This window comes from Lynx canadensis, chromosome D3 (genome assembly GCF_007474595.2).
Source record: "Lynx canadensis isolate LIC74 chromosome D3, mLynCan4.pri.v2, whole genome shotgun sequence".
Lineage (NCBI taxonomy): Eukaryota > Metazoa > Chordata > Mammalia > Carnivora > Felidae > Lynx > Lynx canadensis.
The window spans coordinates 38,291,700-38,306,328 of NC_044314.2; the positions used below are offsets into that span (position 1 = coordinate 38,291,700).

At 40.4% G+C, this 14,629-nt stretch overlaps 1 protein-coding gene across 5 annotated transcripts in view; it reads right to left on the reverse strand.

Annotated features, from left to right (window-relative positions):
- The window catches only part of DTNA (dystrobrevin alpha), a 356,259-nt gene that overhangs the window by 72,002 nt on the left and 269,628 nt on the right, over positions 1 to 14,629 (reverse strand). For all 5 annotated transcript variants that reach the window (XM_032595369.1, XM_032595370.1, XM_032595372.1 and 2 more), the window contains 3 exons: positions 13,037 to 13,122; positions 5,466 to 5,620; positions 78 to 183 (listed from right to left, as the gene is read on the reverse strand). In XM_032595369.1, the coding sequence (XP_032451260.1) occupies positions 78 to 183; positions 5,466 to 5,620; positions 13,037 to 13,122 (347 nt within the window). The remainder of the gene's footprint in view (positions 1 to 77; positions 184 to 5,465; positions 5,621 to 13,036; positions 13,123 to 14,629) is intronic.

Consider the following 14,629-nt stretch of genomic DNA (forward strand, 5'->3'; position numbering starts at 1 on the left):
TGGCTTAATAACTGTAGACTTGAGAGAACAATTTCAATAATTTTAAAAGCTGCCGTAGCTCAGTAGTAACTACTCACCATTTTCTACATTTGCCAGCCGATGCAGAAGGGGCAGCCAGACCAGACACTGCGGGGGAGGGTCGGACATGAGTGTGTCCAAGAAACCGTTTAAGGTGACCTTTTTCTGCATCAAAAAAACCCCACAAAAATTTAGAACAGAGAATAATGTGAATTTACCTGCTGCGTACATGCCCTTTGCGATTAAAGAAAGAGGACATTCCATTAACCTCTAATACATGAAGAACGAGAATACAGTCTAATACCTAAAGAGCTAGTTCTGAATTTAAACCATTGGTTGCTTTAACACTTAAACACACATAGGACTGGATTATCTCCATCGAGGCTGAGTCAATATTGTCATAGGGAGAGCGACAATTCTGAGAGGGTCGCTTTTGTGTATGAGGGGCAGTATGAAAACGGTAAGGAAAGACAAACAGTAGACTTGCTCTCTACAACTTTACCCAGTCGTGGTAAAGCCACAATTCCCATAGCAGTCGCTCGGTCTTCTACATTTGTAGGACAACTTCCCTTCTAAACTTTCTCCACTTCTGTAAGTACTAAATACTTCATGGTTAATGTGCATGGTTCTTGCCATACAAGATTAGGAGGAAATCCTGTGAGGAGGGAGCGACCCTTCGCTGTTAGAACAGTCTATAGTTCCAAAAATTCTTTTTCCCTTCTTGATATATCTTTCCTCTTAACTCAGTTTGCATCTGTCTGCATTATCCTGGTCCTTTCTGATATAGAAAAGGAATGGATTTTAAATTTCCTTCAAAATGACAAAAATAAGAAGTTATATGAATATATTATATTATAGCAGGATGAATAACAAAAAAATAACAGGTTTATATGCAAAAATCACTATTTTATTTGAAATTTTGAATTGTAATATCAGGTGGATGGGGTAGTTTTTGGTTTGCTTGCTTGTTTTTTTTTTTTTTAATTTTATTTTAATTCCAGTATAGTTAACACACAGTGTTACATTAGTTGCAGGTGTACAATATAGTGATTCAACAATTCTACATGTTACTCAGTGCTCATCAAGATGAATGGTACTCTTGGGGCTCCTGGGTAGCTCAGTTGGTTGGGCGAAGGTCATGATCTCACAGTTTGTGAGTTCGAGCCCTGCGTCAGGCTCTCTGCTGATAGCTCACAGCCTGGAGCCTACTTCAGATTCTGGGTCTCCCCTCTCTCTACCCCTCCCCTGCTCACGCTCTGTGTCTCTCTGTCTCTCAATAATAAATAAACATTAAAAAACAACATGATGGTACTCTTAATCCCCATCACCTATTTCACTCATCCCCCCACCCACCTCCCCTCTGGTCACCATCTGTTTGTTTAAGACCCCCCCCCAAAAAGAAAGCAATCTTGAAAAATCTTGAAAAAGAAAAACAAAGCTGGAGGTGTCACAATTCTAGATTTCAAGATATACTACAAAGACATAGTAATCAAAACAGTATTGCTGGCACAAAAATAGATACTTAGATCAATGGAACAGAACAGACAGCCCAGGGATAGATTTATATCTTTAGATAAGAAATCAGTTGTGAAGAGCTATCATACCTTTTCAAGGCACCTATCTGATACTAGTCCTTGTAATTTCACACACAAAATATTTTGGTACTCTTTAATTAATCTTTTTTATCAGCAGATAGTTACAATGGTAGCTTTCCCTCAAAATACTAGATAGCTTAAGTATTATAGGGTGGTAACATTATTATTAAAAGATATTTATGTAGGGGCGCCTGGGTGGCTCAGTAGGTTGTGTCCGACTTTGGCTCAGGTCATGATCTCATGGTCTGTGAGTCTGAGCCCCTCATTGGACTCTGTGCTGACAGCTTGGAGCCTGGAACTGCTTTGGATTCTGTGTCTCCCTCTCTCTCTGCCCCTCCTCCCCCTCTCAAAAATGAATAAACATTAAAAAAAAGCTATTTATGTAAAGTATAAGTAATGAGACAACATTTTTTAAGAAGTTACCACAATTTGTAGTATCTGAAATAATCCTGTCTTTCAAAACAATTACTTGGAATGGCTTGTACTTTCTCCAATGAAGCAATGCAAACAATTTTAGAATTTCATCATTCAAACTGCTGTTATAGCCAGTTTATGAAGCACAAATATAAACTGGTCTTATTATTTATTTATATTTGTGTTGCTTCTTCTTATACTTAAAAAAATCTTATCCATTTTGATCATCAGACTGGCTGAAAATCACTCCTGGAAGTCTCCAAAAATGCTATTATGATTTCAACACATATAAATTTTTCATCATTGAGGATATATAAAAAGAATTATGGAATAAGACAGTCTATAAGATATTTCAAAAGGAACTTTGTGCTGTGGTAACATCATATATAAATCTTATTGAACATGTAGGTTGTATTAAAATAAAAGACAGTTATCAAGGGGTGCCTGTGTGGCTTAGTCAGTTGAACATCCAACTCTTGATTTTGGCTCAGGTCAATATCAATGGTTGGTGAGTTTGAGCCTCACATAGGGCTCCGCACTGACAGTGTGGAGCCTGCTTGGGATTATCTCTCTCTCCCTCCCCGCCCCCTTTTCTCCCTCCCGTTCTACCCCTCCCCAACATGTGCATGCTTGAGTTTTCTTTCTCTCTCTCTCTCTCACAAAATAGATAAACTTAAAAAAAGTCATCTAGAGAAACGAAACAAAATGAACTATTGGAACTACACCAAAATAAAAAAACTTCTGCAGAGCAAAGGAAACCATCAACAAAACAAACAGACAACCTACTGAATGGGTGAAGATATTTGCAAATAATACATCTGATAAGGCGTTAACACCCAGAATATATAGACAATTACACAACTCAACACCAAAAAACCAAATAATCCAATTAAAAATGGGCAGAGGACCTGAATAGATATTTTTTCCAAAGAAGATATACATATGGCCAAGAGACACATGAAAAGATGCTCAACGTCACTAATCATGAGAGAAATGCAAATCAAAACCACAGTGAAATTTCACCCCACACCTATCAAAATGGTTAGAATCAAAAAGACAAGAAATAACAAATGTTGGCGAGGATGTGGAGAAAATGGAACCTCAGGCACTGTTGATGGGAATTAAGTTGGTGCAGCCACTGTGAAAAACAGTATGGATTAAAAGTTCTATTAAAAATAGAACTACCATATGACTCAGTAATCCCACTAGTGGGATTTACCCAAAGAAAATGACAATATGAATTCAAAAAGATATATGCACCATTGTGTTTACTGCAGCATTATTTACAATAGCCAAGATATGGAAGCAGTCCAAGGGTCCATCCATAGAGGAATGGGTAAAGAAGCTGAAAAAAATTAGGTTAATAAACTTGTGTTTTGAATTAATTCACAGTATTTTAACAGTTAATTTCAGTTAAAAGGTAAGACTCACTCTTTTTTTAAATTTATTTATTTTGAGAGAGAGAGAGTGAGAGAGAGCAAGCATGAGCAAGAGAGGGCCCATCAGAGAGACAGAGAGAATCCCAAGAAGGCTCCTTGCTGTAAGCACAGAGACCGACATGGGGCTTGATGTCTCACAAACTGTGAGATCATGACCTGAGCAGAAATCAAGAGGTAGTCACTTAACTGACTGAACCACCCACGTGCCCCAAGACTCACTAACTCTTAAATCAGTAAAATTCAGTATGGTAAGCATTTGTCATGTGCCTTTTATGAGATAGGGAAACAACCTGTTTATGATATGAAGATGGTTAAGGTAGGAGGCTTAATGTTTTTTGTGAAAGGCTTCTTGGGGAAAGCAATGTTTGGGCAAGAAAAAGGAGTTGGAGGCAAGAAATGGGAGGACATTGGAGACAGAGAAGCACAGATTCAGAAAACGGAGTGGTTGGAGCAGGAACAGAGATAGAAGGCTGCATCTGGAGGCAGAGGGGTGAGCTGGAGAAGGATGGAAGGGCTCTCAGAGTCTGGAAGAAAGGGAGATTCATCCTGCAGGCGATTAGGCTGCTCAGCAGGTGAGTGGCATGGTTAGATGGGGTGTTGTGAGGGATAGATGAGAAGAGACGAAGCCTCCTTCATGTTCTCTCTGTGCAGTTTTACCCTGTTGTACTACTGTATGCATTTTGAGAACCTCTGAAGATGCCTCTTGAGGATGGCATTCGGAAATAGTTTGGAATGCAATGGGGCGTGCACCAAATAAACAAATCCAGGGGCCGGGGGCCAGGGTGGAGAATAATACAATAGGGCAGGCAACAGGTGCTGATGAGGAAAGTGACTGGAGACACGTTTAGAAGGTGAAATGAGCAGGACTTGTGGACTGATGAGAGCTGCTGGGTGAGGAAGTTGTGTAGAAGGAGGCTTAGGCGATGGAACCGTTCTGATATTACCAACTCAAAGGGAAATCGAAAGGGGAGCATGCTTCATCTGGAGGCAGAGATGAGGGACCTAAGCTGGCCTGGGGGTGGGGGAGTGGGAGAGGTCAGAAAGGCTGTCTGGATGACTCAACACGGGAGCAGAGTTAGCACTTAGCGTATCAAACCATCCCATCTCTCATTGGTTGTTGTGTACAGTTGCGATTCTACATAAATCCATGACCTGCAGGGATCTGAGGCACTTTCGACCTCCTAGGTCACAAGCAAACAGATGCATGAAGTTTACTAGCCAGGCAGTTAAATGCAGCTTCTCACTAGCGGCTCTGCACCGATTTCTTATTTAAAGGATCCTTTTAGAGGACATTCTTGGTTAGTTTGGATTTTTTAAAAATTTTAAACAAACCTTCAGTTTATGGCTTTGTAAACTACCATTGCATCACTCCAGAGAATGGTGCCAGACATGAAGACTTTCTACGTGACTGGACAGGTATAAACACAGAAACCCTCAAGCACTAAATAGCTTCTCTGGGCTAATTTGTACCACCCTCAGTTAAAACATGTAACTCTGAACCCCTAACGCATCACGTTGTGGGGGATGCAGGCATCCGTGTCTGTCATATTTTGGGCCTCCCTGATGGTGTGTTACACGTGGTATGTGATTCCTTTCTTGTTTCCTCTGCTAGACATTGGAGAAGCTTGGTGCTGGCCCAGACTTACGTTTCATACGAGGCTGAGTGACAATTCGGCCCTTTTGATCCTACAGTGATAATCGCAGGCATGACGCCGAGGGTATAGGATTGTCTTAAAGATTGCATTGGACAATTCGAGTAAAGAACTTAGCATGGTGCCTGGCTCACGGTCAGGAGCCACCAATTATTATTTCCCAGGTATGCTGAGTTCAGTTCCTGGTTCAGAGGTCAGTTGTCAGAGACTGGAAGATGCGCTACAGTTTATCATGAAGAATTTGTCTAAGTAGTGACTTGGAGGAATATACCGAAGAAAAACTACTGTTTGAGAGATATTTCCTTTAACACATCCTGACCCCTGACCCCTCCCCGCCCCCCACCTACCTGTTGAGAGAAACAGGATCTAGCTGACTGTTCTGTGTAGCCAAATGAAGGACCTTCAAAGACCGCCGTGGGTAGTTTGAGAACTTCCCGCAGGAACTGATCATATCGTCCATAAACCATCACCCCACTGGAGTCAGAAATCATTGAGAAAATATCTGACAGAAGGGAAAAGGAATGATATTTATTCATCACTTAAATATTCTCCACTGTTTCAGTGCACCGTATCTGCTGCAAATAACCGAAAATGTAGCAGAATAAGTAATTTTTTTATGAAAGAGTAACATAAAGGTTAATTGTTATGCTGAAGTATTCCTGGCATTGTGTTTCCTTTGGTGTCTTTTAGGTAGCTGATTCTGGAACACAGCATTGTGTTGGATAAAATTAGCATATTTTGATAAGACAGAGAATATCTCATTTTTATTTTAAGGTCAATTATCAACTCATACATCACTCAATGGAAGGAATTTTTGTATATGTGAGGAATATGCTGACCTCACTGAAACACACAATGAACATTTTCTGCAACAATGGAGTATGTATGTATGTATCTAGCTAGCTATTTGCTCATCTATATTATCACAAAAACCTTTGAGTTTTGGTTTAAGGTACTGAAAAATGAAAGATGCAATGGGGATAAGAACATAATGAAAACACTTGATTAACTTCCCACAGAAGCAGAAAACTTTCTATAAATCACAGTGTTCTAGGTGGAAGGTACTTGATTTACAGGGAAGGGTCTTTCGACTCACGCAGTGGAGGGGAAGCCTGGCCTTGGGGAAGATCAATGAGGTAAAGTCAGAGTCCCAGACAGAGCCTGTGTCTTCATTGAACCTCTGTTCTTCCGTTTCTGCCACTATGGGCACTTAGTGATATTAATGGCATAATTTCTCAAGGTACTTTATAATTCCTCTGTGGAAGTCACTATGGGAATGAAAGCGTCTGCTATCGTAGTTTGTCACTGTGCGAGACTGTGACTAGGAGGGTACAGCTGTTGGGACAAACTGTTGTAAATTCAACATGCTGCCTCTGTTCAGTTTGGGCTTAATGTCTCAAGGTCAAAATGCAGTGTGGGGACATGGTTTTTACACTGCAGTCAGATGTTAAGCACATTACAGGCTTTAGCTGGATTATGTTTTGAGGCTGTGAATTGGCGCTCATTTCCTTCAAATACTCCAGTTCTAAAGGATTTCTACTGTTTCAAATAGTTTATCAATTATAAGGCTAAAGAAAATTCACCCAAGCAACAAAATGAATGTTGTTTTCATTTGCCTTCACAACTGTTAACTTGGTGAATTTTCTCTCTTATGTTTCATTTTAACTGGTTAAAAAAAAAAAAAAAAAAGAAAAAGAAAGAAAGAAAAGAAAAAAAGTTGCCCAAAGCAAAACACTCTTATGTAATCCCATATATAGAAACTCAAGAATTCCAATAAAAAGAGGGAAAAGGAAACCCAGGAAAAGTAAATGGACTTTCTTGTAGGAGCGTAGGAGCTGACACCTTGTGTGTTTTTAGACAGGTTGGTTAACTACGATTGGGACATCCTGACCATCTCTTGGGCTTTATTTCTAGGGCAGGACACAGTTTTGAAAAGTAGCCTAGGCCTTTCAAATCTCCTGCTGAAAAAATTTAGACAACATGTCTAACTAGAGCAAAGGCAGAAGGAGTACCAACACTGACCTTTCACAAACTTGAAGCTCATATGAAACTCCTTTGTGTTGATGAAGTTTTGCTAAGCAATAGCCGAACTAGGGCTAGGTCACTGGGATTAATGGGATGTGGCTGTTAATGGCCACTCTGGTTTTTAACAATAAACGAGGGAACTCTGAGGAAGCTATCAAAATGATATGTTTGTACCTGAGTCCTGGACTCTTTGTTTTATATATATATTGTTATATGACTATATATATACACACACACACACACATATGTATATAGCCATATATACTATGCAATATGCTGATAATATGTAATATATGTGTATGTAATAAAATATAAGGCTACTTCAAAGATTAAATTAGTTAATGGATGAAAAGCATGCAGATGTAAAAGACACAGAATAGTGCTTGGCCCCTAGTACACAGTACAGAAATGTTAGCTACTTTTACTATTGATTTCTTTTCACGTTTTTTTCTGTCATTTACTTCATATGCTTAGACACTGCCTCCCCAATGGGATTGCTCTGTAATGTTCCCAATCATACTCTAAATCACCACTGTGATTTAGATACATACAATAATAGATTAGAAGAATTTACATTCATTGATTCATTCAACTAAAATTCACTTAGCACATACTAAATGTGTAAAATTGTGCTAAGCAATGAAGGTACAGAAAAATCAGGACATAGTTCTTTTTTTATATTTATTTTTTTAGTGAATTAAAACAAAATTTTATTTTTAAATGGTTTCAAACTTAACAACAAATTGCAAGAATAAGAGTACTACAAAGGACACTCACATACCCTTTATCCAGATTCATCTATTAACACTTTATTCCATTTATTTTATCATCCTATCATCTATCTATCCATCTACCATCTGTCTACATCTACTTGTCCGTGTGTATATATGTATGCACAAACATATTTTCTGAATTGAGACTCATTTGCATATATCATGGCCTTTACCTCTGAACACGGCCGTGGGTCCTCCCTAAGAATAAGGGTATGTCCTTTTATGAGACTACAGCAAGGGTTAGCAAACTTTTTTGGTAAAGGGCCAGATAATATTTTAGGTTTTGTGGACCACACATGGTCTCTGTCACACATTCCTCTTTGTACTTTATACAACCCTTTAAAAATGGGAAGACTATTCTTAGCTGATGGGCCATAGCTTGTTGACCCTGGATTACAGTGTAGTTATCCACTTCAGTATATGTAACATTGATACGCTAATCTTATCTAATATTATCTAGCCTACTGGCCATATTCCAATTTTGTGAATTGGTCAGTAACAGGGCATAGATTTTGACCTCTGGGAGGTCCCAGTCCCCTGAGGATACAGAGACATGCTTACATAGTGCATCATATGACATCATAAATTGTAACACGGTGGCGTGAATACCAGAACAGGAGGCAGCAAGGGTTCAAAGAGGGTTTCCAGAGTGAGGAGTGGGTCAGGGAAGACTTCCTTTCACAGGTGACTTTTAGGTCTTCTTAGGTGATAGAGGTGGCTTCTAGGCCAAGTATAAAGGACAATCAGGGGCCAGTGAAGCTTTAGGAAATAGCACCAGGATGTGCACAGGCATGCTCAAGCATGATGCACTCAAGCTCTTCAAGTAGTTCATTGTCAAGGGGCCTTGGGTGCACATAAGGGCTCGGTGGGAGATGAGGCAGAGATATGAAGAGCTTCTAGCCTCTTCTAAGGAATTTAGGTGGTGTCCAGGAGATGTTGGGGAGATACTAAAGACTTAAGGCAGGCCAGTGAGTCAGAAATATTACCGTGGAGGTAGGTGTGGAGGCAAAACAACCAGTTCCATTATAGAAACTCAACAAATCCACGGTGTTTGCTATAATGCTGGTCTTTTAAACAAAACCAAACGAGCCCTCCTCAGAAGCTTTAGAACAGCACCTGATTTTCTAGGCTAATGGCATTAAATTCAGAATTCTTTATGGTTCTTAGGACTATCTGGGAGCCCCGAGAAAGAAGCATAAACAGGTGCTCCAACTCATGGACCAAGAACAATTTGACAGAAACAGGTATTTTATTCCGTCAAGTTTATGTTTAGGTCCGTGTGTGTGCTATGGCTGCAGGGGGCGCCCTCACACTCTAGGCAGCTGGAAGGCACGCGGTGGACACCCTGCACAATTGGTTCCTGGTGGCCCTCAGCACTGGAAATGGTGATGCACCATGGAGTTGTTGTCCTTTCTAATGCATTTTAAAGCACTTTGAAAAATTCAGTTGAAAATTTTCTGTTTTCTGCTTTTTGCTTTCTCAAATTCCTAATTTGTTTTCAGCAATTACTCTTGCCCCACACTCACAGGAAGGGGCTAGTTGGAACAAACTAAATATCCTTCATCCCTATGCACAAAAACAGAAAAATTGCCAGACAAGCACAGCTGGCCTATTGGCTGAAGCGAATTAGAACTTAAAGAAGGGAAAACAAAAACCCTCAAATCCTGAGAAATTCCATATCCTTTCATTTGATTTTTTCTTTTTGACAAAAGCAATGCAGAAAATCATTACTTCGCCTGTTTTATCATTAAGTGCAGCCGAAGCCGGCAAAAGAAGACCAGAGAAAACAGAATCCTGCTCGGCAAGAGTCAGCCACTGTGGTCTACGGGCAGATTTGCCTGTATTTGCGTATTTAGTTAATAGTTACCACTGAAATTAAAAATATTGGTGACTCAAGATATGCATTTTTGACTATTAACATTTTGGAGAGATTCTTCCAACCAAACTGCTTTCAGTTAAATTGTTTTTATCAAAGTGCTCTCAATCGATTAACCAGAATACCACTAAAACCTTCCTGGGATTAAGTACACAAAGAGTGACTCCTGAGCCCCAGAGCTGGGGGCATATTAGGCTGTGATTCAGGTCCACTGCTCTGGGAGAGGGCAATGTGATATATCTCAAGATCGCACTCTCTGTTTTTGTGGTTCTACAGAAGTCGTGACACCGAAACTTATTTCCGCAGACTGGAGAACATAGTTTACTCCCAGTGAGACTCATGCGTTTAACTTCTTTCACTGTGCTGAAAAGGATTTACTTTGGCCACAGATAGCATGCATGCTTTGCTCTCTGATGGTGGGGTGAGGAGAAAGCACCCTTGCAATTACATTGTTTGCTTTGAATTCCTGGATGTGCCGGGTTTTGACACTTGGTGAAGGTCTGCTCAGAAACTTAGTTACCTTGAGCTTAACTCTGCAGACACAGGTTGCTTGTTTACCTAACAACCATTCCCTTTGTCTTTATTGACCCCAAGTTTCTTCCTGGGCTAAGAAGGGAAAGCAGAGGCCTTTCCCAGCCCAGGGGGCAGAGGTGGGCTCCTCCCTCACCATCATGGGCACCCCTTTCTTGTTACCAGTAACTGGTGTAGCAACTGGTTTCTGATGCCACACTGGGGGCTGGGGACCTCTGGAGTGAGATGGGACTCTTGAGATTGCAGTATCCTTTTTCCCCCAGCAGAGGGACAAAATCTGACACTGAGGAAGCCTGAATGGAGGGATGCACAGCACTGTGAACCTTGCTGGCACAGCATTAATTAGCCTGGTTCATGCAAGGCCCCAAGGACCCCAAGGAAGGTCAGAAAACTGGTTCTCTTAGTGTTCCTCAAACGTATTTTAATATGGAATCCTTTTGTCTATGTGCCTATTAATATAACATTGAGTAAGTATTTGGAAATGTTTCTCAAGACTTAAAAAAAAAAAAGTATCTGATGTCCTCAGCGTAAGTGGCCAATCATGACATGAGATCATCAGGCAAGGCCCTCAAGATTTTTTCCTCTGCCCTGGTTCATTTCGCTAAACTTTCTCCTCTCAGCCGAACCCCAAAGGAAATGCTTCCTGGATTACTCTGGAGCTATATTTCAAAAAAGGACATTGGGGGGCGCCTGGGTGGCTCAGTTGGTTAAGTGTCCCACTTCGGCTCAGGTCGTGATCTCACAGTTAGTGAGTTCGAGCCCCGCGTCGGGCTCTGTGCTGACAGCTCAGAGCCTGGAGCCTGTTTCGGATTCTGTGTCTCCCTCTCTCTCTGCCCCTTCCCTGCTCATGCTGTGTCTCTCTCTGTCTCAAAAATGAATAAACATTAAAAAAAAAATTTTTTTTTTTTTTTAAAAAGGACATTGGTCCCATCACCTTCTCATTTCACTACTATCCTCAATTAAGCACTGAGGCAGATAGTTTTTAATTTTCAAAATCTCTTTCGGGTAACTAAAGAGAAACTAAACTCTCCCTTGTCAGGTCTGCTTGGGCTTCTCTGAATCCTTACTTCACTTAGCTAGTCCATGAAAGGAGGTTCCCAGGGTGAGGGGAGATGTGTGGTTGTGGGGTTTCCATGTGCCTTCCACCACTTATCTACTGGCCCAATGACAGAACTCTGCTGTGCAGCATGTCTGGGGAAATTCCAGAGGTTTTTTTTTTTTTTTTTTTCTTTCTGTATCTTCCTTCATTTTTCAGTCTTGGTGCATCAAGAAGCAAGAGATCACACTCAAAAGCTGACAGGCAGCAGGTGAGAAAAGAGCCTGGAGGCGGCGAATCACAGATGATTAGAGCTGGGAGGGAACCTCCGGGCGTCTAACAAAATCCCCAAGTTTGGGACAGAGATGGGAGCTGAGGACTAAAGAAGTGAGGTAATGTCCGCAGAATAACTCAGCAAATTAGTCACACGGCTGGGCTTGCAAGCTGGGGTTCCCGGTTCCATGACAGTGCTCCTTTCCCACACAGCATTATAGCCCAAACCCATAGTATTTCAGGTAAGGGAAAGGGTTAAGTGGAAATTTTTCTTTTAAACACTGCATCACTTAGAAATAGTTAGAAATGAAAATTCTTGTCCCCGAGTCCCACCTTCGGTCTTCTGAATCAAAAACTCTGGGAGTGGTACCCAGAAATCTATAGTTTAAAAAGCTCTCCAGATGATTCTATAGATCCGAAAATTTCAGAACCACTAGAGAAAAAAAAAAAAAAGTCACGTTCAAATCCTGGTACCATCTTAGCTCTAATGACTTCATTCTACCCGAGTCTCAGCTTCTTTACCGAAAGCAAACCAAATGCCTGTGTTTTCCTGGTTAAAAAACTACCACATTTTGGGGCGCCTGGGTGGCGCAGTCGGTTAAGCGTCCGACTTCAGCCAGGTCACGATCTCGCGGTCTGTGAGTTCGAGCCCCACGTCGGGCTCTGGGCTGATGGCTCGGAGCCTGGAGCCTGTTTCCGATTCTGTGTCTCCCTCTCTCTCTGCCCCTCCCCCGTTCATGCTCTGTCTCTCTCTGTCCCAAAAATAAATAAACGTTGAAAAAAAATTAAAAAAAAAAAAACTACCACATTTAGTGACAAAATGTACATAAAAGGCCCACAATCACTCGATGCACCCTAGCTATCACGTTTTTATTGGAATCCAGTTAATTCTCAGTCTATAGCATCTCTGTGTGATTCTTATGCCTGTAACCCTGGCAATGTCTATTTTGAAACCTTCGGAATTCCCAGTGACTTGAACAGCACCGGCTGAGAATAATGAGGAAATGTGCCAGGAGTTTTGGCTTTGGATTACCTAAAAAAAGAAGGCTTCCCGACATGGCCTTCATGTCCCTGTGATGATGGACTGATACCTGTGAGGCAGTACAGTACAATCAACTTGAAAGAGTATATATCTTACTTTAGTATTACAAAAAACCCAGTGGGTGATACTCAACAGGTTGTAACATAATAATCCATAAGTAGAAGGAAAATATTAATATCATTAACATTTACCTAATATGAAAATATTTCTTTGACACAATGCAAAGATCCATGAAGATTGTATCTCAAGTAGCTCTCATAGAATGAGGAAAGTCAAAGTGGGCGGCAGGACACAGAGGACATGGGGAAAGGAGAATGGTATACGGGAGGGATCGGCAAAGAGAGACACAAAGAATAACTTACATCTTAATTTGTCCATGATCTTCCCTCCACACAACGTGGCTAAAGCCATTTTGACAGCAAATACTGAAATTTTACCATGGCCTTCCCTGTTTAATAACAGAAAAAAAAAAAAGAAAGATGTCATTTGGAGAACTTCCAGTAATGCGATTTGACATTTTCTGTTCTGTAGAAATCATAGGACACTGTAGCTGCATACATTATGTGAACATATCCATTTTAGAAAAGACCATGAATACAACTGAACACAAGTTTCTGAAAAGCTGACTATTCAATGTTTCATTTTTTCAAGAGATAGCAGCATCTTCAAGTTATTCTTTGTCTATGTCACTTGTTCAAAGCATGAGCTGGCCGCTAGAGGGATATGTACTATTTAGCCATGGATTACAATTACAGAACATGATTTTCACTTGGGGTTTCATAAAATAATTTTATGCATGATGATTCCACAGTCTCCATAATTTAATTAAACATGGTTTCAGGAAAAAAAAATTTTTGGTAGGAGAATTCCTGAATTTTATTAGAGTAACCATGAGGATTTTTCCATCACACCTTTTTTTTCTTCACCCATCATTTCCTACCCACAAGCTGACTGTGTTTGTGTGATACATTTACTTTCCAAAGAGAGTTGATATTTTAAAGGGGCAAAAGTAAGAGCTCTGTTTGAGCTCCTTCTACCAAATTGACATTAGAGCTGCCAAATCTTCATCGATTCAGGAAGTGTAACTGACTTGTCCTTCACAAAATGTGATATAAAGGGCACACTGTAAGAAGTATAATATTTCAGCTAAATGATTTTGCAGCTGGGATAAACTGTTCGTTCTTGTATCCTTGGAATCAGAAAGTGTATCACATTAGTAACTCATTTCTCTGATAGTTGCTACTCTTAAGAATGATCAACAGAGTTATTTTAAATAATAATGTGGCTTAAACGTAAGTAAAGTCAGTACTGACAAGGGTTTAATACACAGAATAAATCATTTATATGACTAAGATCCGTATATATGACATTTTAGAAGAATAAGGTGCAATAAACAATTGTGTCTTTGTTCCTTATTAGACTCCAGAGATAGATGATGTTATTCACCCTTGCTGCTGTCATTCTTAGCATAGTACCTCAAATACAGCCAGCCAGAATGTGAAAGTGACTGAGCCCTATGCTGTTTGCTCTCCCATTTATATTTCTAAGCCTAAGCACCAGATGTATGTAATTAGTTATTGGATACCTCATGTCAAACTAAGTGTGTTCAAAGTAGAGCTCGTTATCCTTACAAAGCCCTCCCATAATACTCAGACCAACCCACTACTATCTGCCTCTGGTTGTTAGTCCCTCTTCTGGTTGTCAGACTCACCGTGCACCTAGTTACCCAAAAATGAACTCTGGGGAAGGGGTTAACCTTGACTTTGTTCTCTTCCTTAATTCACCACCACCTCAAATGTGTGAGGGACTCAAATATATGTCTGAACTGTACATTAAGGCCATTCCCTGCTTTGCATTCCAACTGTCATTGCTTTATCAGCTCTTGCTTAAACACTGTAATAATTTCTTAAATGATCTCTCTGCTTGCACACTCACATCACAAAATCGACCATATT